The 6,968-nt window shown below is 28.7% G+C and overlaps 1 protein-coding gene across 1 annotated transcript; it reads right to left on the bottom strand.

The window, feature by feature from the left end:
- Positions 1-4,617: 4,617 nt before the first annotated feature.
- LOC148554562 (uncharacterized) lies at positions 4,618-6,057 on the bottom strand. The gene is made up of 4 exons (XM_088490369.1): positions 5,896-6,057; positions 5,700-5,792; positions 5,469-5,570; positions 4,618-4,995 (listed from the first exon to the last, which is right to left on the bottom strand). Exons 1-4 carry the CDS (start codon positions 6,055-6,057, stop codon positions 4,618-4,620), a joined length of 735 nt encoding a protein of 244 aa, XP_088346495.1.
- Positions 6,058-6,968: the final 911 nt, after the last annotated feature.

Genomic DNA, 6,968 nt, shown 5'->3' with positions numbered 1-6,968 from the left:
CAGTTATAATCCTCATCAGCTCCATTGCGACTGTCATCCTCATCTGCTGTCTTGCGGCTGTCATCGAATCCTGTTAGGGTGATACGTGGTGCTGATTCAGCAGATGGAAAGTCTAAGACATATGTTTATGATGAACTGTATCTCTTCTATAAATTTCTTCCAACATGACTCAACTACAGTCCATCATAAACATATGTCTTAAACTTTCCATCTGCTGAATCAGTACCAGGTATTACTCCCTAACAGAATTCGATGACAGCCGCAAGGCAAATGACAGTCGTAATGGAGCTGACGAGGATTACAACTGCACCACCGCCGCCTGGGCCGGCGGAATTCTTCCAAATTTAATATTTTGTTCATAGCAGACTAGAATTTAAGAATTATGAACAATAAAGTATATCAATGAAGTAGTCATACAAGTTGTGATGGTGATGGTTTGATGAACAGAAGGGATTAAGAAAGGAAGAAAAATAAATTTTTCTCATTGTTGAAGAGAATGAAAAATTCCTTTTGAAAATATTTGTTGAATTATTACACCTTATATACTATGTACTCTTTATGTACTCTCACTAAAAAATAATTACAATGGTAAGCCTATTATTAATAAAAAATAATCTAGGTAACATTATTAAAATTTATTATTATCAATTTAAAACATTGACAAATTCTAGGTACTAATGGATAATGCATTCTTATTGTACATTTATAGCTTGAGATCAGAATTATCATAAAAATCCGTATTATTTTATTCTCCTGATAAACAATTTTATAATTACGTTAATCATATAATTTTGTATACTAGCATTGATATAGTATTGTTTCAAGTATATTTTGCGAGCATCAAAGGATAGTTTTGAGTTGTTATTTAGTGGATTAAAATTATTTATTATTTATTGAAGAACTTTTTACATTAGAATTCTCTAATAATTTGTTATTCATTTTTAACTGATTTTAATATGTTCTTACACCTATAACAATTTGTCAGTAAATTTAAGTATTACTAGATTATTTATGATCACATCCAGTATATATGTCTGATTTATTGAAAAAAATAGATTACTAAAATCGGTTAATAACTATTTTAAAGTTAATACAATTAACACTAAATTAAAAAAAATAAACAATACATAACTCATTATTTTTTTATTAATCAAATTATTATAATTTAAATTAATTTTAACAAAACAACTTAAAATTATAATTTTAATTTTATTACGTGTATGCCACGTGTAATTACAATTGTTATCTAATAATTTATGATACTAACTTTATAACATTTTTATGAAGTCATATTAGACGCACCTATATAGAGTCATGTTCTTACCTTTTGAAGTTTAGTTTACCTAAGAGGCCACAATATTATTGTGCAGAGTCTAAGCGAAAATGACCTTAATCATGTATATTAGTATATTCATTATTAACACATTATACTAATATATTTGGGAGTCTTTCGTCACTTTGATAAAGTCGTATAAAACGTCTTTTTTTTAAAGGTATTTTTTGATAATTAAAATTTAACACATATAATTGATTAAATCATGTTATTTTTGTCAAAATTAAGTTAGACAAATTAATTTAACCGAAAATTGGTGAATCAAATTTCGAATTGATCTAAATTAATATTATTTTTTATTAAAAACTACTACAATACTCTTATTATAGAAAATTACTAAAATACTCTTATTATATATATTAATTTTGAAAATTTTAAATTCTAGCCTTTTTCTTTTCTGTCGTCGTAGGTTTAGGATTTAGAATTTTCAAAATTAATATATATATATATATATAACATTTAATAGGAGTATTTTAGTTATTTTTTATAATAAAAATATTGTAGTCTTTTTTTATAAAAAATATTAATTTATATCAGTTCAAAATTTAATTTATCAATTTTTTGGCTAAACTAATTTATCTGGTCTAATTTTAATAAAAATATCACAGTTTAATTAATTATATGTGTTAAATTTTAATTTTTAAAAAATATTTTTAAAAAAGACATTTTTACCATCTTTATTTAAGTGACTCCTAATATATTTTTGACGTACCTAACATGTTCCCTATTATTACAACAGCTACTACTACTACTACTACTACTACTAATAATAATAATAATAATAATAATAATAATAATAATAATAATAATAATAATAATAATAATAATAATAATTTGTAATCTAAATCAATTTTGCCATCGTATACAGTACTTGTTTGGAGTTTTTTTTATCCATGTAGCTCGATTTTGAATTGTGAAGGTCAATTCAATTGGTAAATGGTAGTAAATTAGTCATCATTCAATGATTTAATTTGTGCATGATTTTCAGTTAGGGGCTAAAAAAATAAATAGATAGTTCCAAATTGACAGAAAGATCCAAAAGTATATTAAAAAAATTAAGTGGTAATTAAATTCATCATTTCTTTAATATCCATATTTAACATATATAATATATTTGAAAAACTAAAAAATTTAATTAAAAAAATATAACTACAATTCTTGAAATTAAATTAGATGAATCGAATTTGTTGTACATAAAAATAATAAATATAATATTACGAATTATGAATACATTTGAAAGAAGGAAACGTGCATTCATGTCATATCGTTTCAAAGTTTATTAATTATTTTTTAATGGAATAATTTCTTTAATTTTCAGATCTCTGCTGCCGTTTTCAAATTTTTCATATTTTATATATTACTTTATTGTAAAGTAGGTTACTCATGTTTGATTAATAACTAATAAGCCTACAAAAATGTTTATTCAACGTCATTTTATTTTTTAATGCCACATTTAAATATATAAATTAAAGCTGGACCATCATGTTGCAACGTTTATATTAATCTCAGTAAAACTTCTGAAATTTGTTTAGTATATATCATGGACCTGAATGCAAAAGCCTGATGATACTAACTATAAAGCTACAAGATATTATTATTATTATCATAATTAATTAAAATGTGACTATATTATATGATTCTAACAGAAGTATATAATATATGAAGAACAGAACAAAATTAGTTAGAAGGTGGCCAAACGTGAAGTCCATGCACAATTCACAACTAATCATAAATCATGGAACATGGATCACCAAATTCAGCAGCAATTGAAGTTATCACATAGCAAACCAGAAACCACACATACACCGATACACAAAAGATTGAGACCATATGTTATAACTTTAATTCAAACTATTAAAAATTAGGTAAACAGTTGAATTAATCTTTTGAAAGATAAAGTATCTTTTAAATTTGTTTTTAAAATTTTATAATCAAATTGGTTCATTAAAAATTAAAAGTTAATCATATTTGTCATTCAGTTATTCTATTAATAATTTTTTTAATAATTGATGTCGTGAAATGTTAATTGACAACATATACTAAACTTAACATGTCTAATTGTATATTAACTTGACATGTCTAATTGAACATTAATCAAATATATTTATAAAACAAGTGTAATAATCCGTGCCATACACGTGATAAAATTTAAATTATAATTTTAAATTATTCTATTAAAATTAATTTGAATTGTAATAATTTAATTAATAAATAAATAATATGATGTGTTTTGTTCGTATTTTTTTAAATATAGTATTAAATGTATTAACTCGAATGTAGCTATTAAGTGTACATAAATTATGTTTGAATTATAAATTCTCTAAATGAAATTAACCCGTTTAAAATATTTAAATTACGATTTCAATCATAAATTACAATTATGATTTTAAAAAAATTTGATATGATATTACATTTTTTTCTCTACTTTACTATATTGCCATTCTTTCACTGCAATGTTAGATCAAGAAAACTCTAAATTTAAAATATAATAATAAATATGTCATGTGATAGAAAAATAATAAACTAAAAAGAAATATATATATATATATATATTATCACTACAGCGGAGGCGGAGCTTAGCGGCGCTTTTTTCTCCCTTTAGCGGCGGTTTTAAACCGCCGCAAAATATGTTGCCGGCGGCTATGGAGACCGCCCTGGTTATGAGCGCTGGAGTGAGTTCAGCGGCGGTTTTCAACAACCGCTGGTATAACCGCCGCTAAATACATATTTCGCGGCAAGTGTTAAGTAAACCGCCGCAAAACTTGTTTGTCACGATTATCATCTTGTTTATTAGCGTTTTTAAAACCGCCGCGAATCAACTCAATTTTTGCTTTTCGAATAAATTTTGCGGCTATGTTAAAACCACCGCAGTATAGGACTTGTTGTGTACATATTTACAGACAGTTGCTAACCGCCGCAATCTCCGATACGAGTGTCCTATTTTTTTTAGACTTTTTGGCGGTTTAAAACCGCCGCCAAGTTAAGAAAAAAATTAAAAAAAGAAAAGAAACACAAAATTTGGGATTTTATTTATGAAATCACATAAAATTTTCTTAAATATTATCAAGTTTTGTTCCTTGGATTTCTAATTATTTTAGCAGTGATTATATTCATGGATATAATCTAAACTTGTGACAAAACCAGAAAAATATCCACAAACCAAAATGTATTTATCAAAATATCAACAAAATAGAATCTCTTGCTAAGAGTAGCATAGTCTACTTAAAAAAAAGTATGCATCAATCCAAAATAATTTCAATCCTAAAGTACTATTTTCTACTGTATCATTCCATTGAACACATCCCTGCAGCAATCTCTGGTGGCAGCTCCTCATTCTGCCGTTGAAAAAAATAAATCAAAGCACTCTCCATTACCTTTATCCTTTTTTTGTCTGCTGCTGCTTCATCTTCTATCGCCTTCCTTTTCAACTTTTCAGCTTTCAGTTCTGTCTGTAGTTCATTTAGCTTCCTTTGCGTCTCCTCTACTTGGACTCTGTTTACTGACGGTTGCAAATTTGTACCAAAGAGTTGACTAGGAGTTGGTCCATTATCCACTCCACGCACTCTACCCGGTTTCTCTCTTGCGAAAACTTGAGCAATGGAATCATTTTGAGACAACACTCTAGAAAACTCATCCTGTTGCTCAATCTCCAGAAGTCTTTCCTACAGACATAAAATAATAATATGGATCCGATTCAAGTACATTCAACTTAATTAAAACTTAAACTGAGTTTATATTTGAGGCACACGATAAGCATAAGCATGCATAGGGATATACATCTAGTAATTTTGATAATTGCTCCTAATCATGTGTTACATATATATTTTGATCCAAATACTTAGAGGTGTTAAAACATCATTATTCATAAAGCACTTAACAAAATTTCTGCCCAAATAAAGAACATTTTCGGTCATACAGATATTTTGTAAATTAATTGAATCGTTCACATGTAACAACTTTATATCATAGTATAAGTGTTGGAACCAAAAACTTATTTGTAGACATTGAATTAAAAGGGTCCCACAACTTATTCTTAGCTCAGCACACAAGGAATGGGCAACTAAGAAGCAACAATGAACAATGGATACATTAGATATCATAATGGTGATGACTAACCATATTAAGTTGTACTTACACCAATTTCTCTTGCCTCATCATTAATATAAGAGCCATCCCTTCTTTTGTGAACCTTGATCCATAACTCTCCTCTACCGACTATCCTTCCTTCTTGTTCTGACTGAAATAACAAAGTTTAATCCATCACCAAAATCCACGAAATCAGGGAGAATGTAGACACAAAGATAGTCCAAGGAGTGAATTATGCAGAGCAGTTCAAAACCGAAGAGTGAATAAAAAAGTACACTACCTCTTCTTCCCTCCGCTGAGCTAGGCTTTTCGAACCGCCAATGTGGGTATACAACTGTTTTGATCGATTTATCGCATTTTTCCGGCACTTCTCCTATTGGTCCATCAGAGATAAACGGGGATTAGAAACTGTTTTAAAAAAGGCACAAAGCAAAGGTGATTGTACTATATTATACCAATATAAATAATATTTTTACCTTTGTCTCAGGTTTGGCGCGATAATCATAATCAAGGTACCATCTCCAGTGATCTCGATCAATTCCCGACGAACGGTTTTCGATATTTTCTTCAATCGACAATGTTGGCTCGTAGCAATCATCATACAACCTCAGCCTTGTATCTTTCCAAGACTTCCCCATACTTTTTAAAATATTTTTTCATATAATTCCTTCACTATCTTCATCAAAATGAAAGATTTGCTGCATAAATGACACGATTTGTTAAAAATATTTGCTAGAATATTCCCTGGTCAAGGAGTTGGTCAAAGGTAGCCACCCATTACAAAAGCATCTTTTAGCAATAAAGACTAAATCGAAGAAGCTGCACCAACCGACAGGAACCCAAAAAAATGGAGTAAAAGATATCTAATGACTCAATTATAATACTGATTATAAAATGCACAAAGCATTGGAAATGAATATATGTCATTAATATCAATCCATAAGCCAACAAATTAAAAAGAAAAAATGGCAACTCAGCTCTTAAGAGTACACACAAGTTGGTGAATAAAATCGGTACATTCATGCACATTTCATATACAGACAATTTTTGTTATAGTTAAGTTATTTTAGTTTAAGAATAAATTAAAAATTCTTAAAATAATCAATTATAATCATGAATAAGCAGATCTAACTTAGAACGGATATAAACTCTTACCTTGACACATGCGTTATAAACTTTGTCTTTAGTGATAACATGACACCAACTTTCCTCACAGATAGGAGTCAGATCCCAGCATACCAAGAACGCCACTCAACAGTCCAGCTTCGTCTCCAACTGCTTGCTTTTTATTGTTGAACCTAAGCATGATCCTTCTATCATTGGGCCGTTCCATAGCCTCCCTCACGCTCAGTTTAGCCAACTTGATTGTGTCATCGGAATCTACAAAAAAATTATACACCTTTATATATGTCTCTGTTGTAGACCGTATGCACGAATTAAAATAAATAACACATACTCTAGCGTAAATTGAGCAAGTTAAATCTAATAGATACGTTACCGATGATCTTAACCGTCCAATACTCTGTGGTCTTCCGTCCTTTGCGACTCT

This window comes from Arachis ipaensis, chromosome B6 (assembly GCF_059453495.1).
Source record: "Arachis ipaensis isolate K30076 ecotype BB chromosome B6, ASM5945349v1, whole genome shotgun sequence".
Classification (NCBI taxonomy): Eukaryota; Viridiplantae; Streptophyta; class Magnoliopsida; order Fabales; family Fabaceae; genus Arachis; species Arachis ipaensis.
The sequence above is the reverse complement of the archived record's forward strand: the minus strand, read 5'-3'. Positions and strand labels throughout refer to the sequence as shown.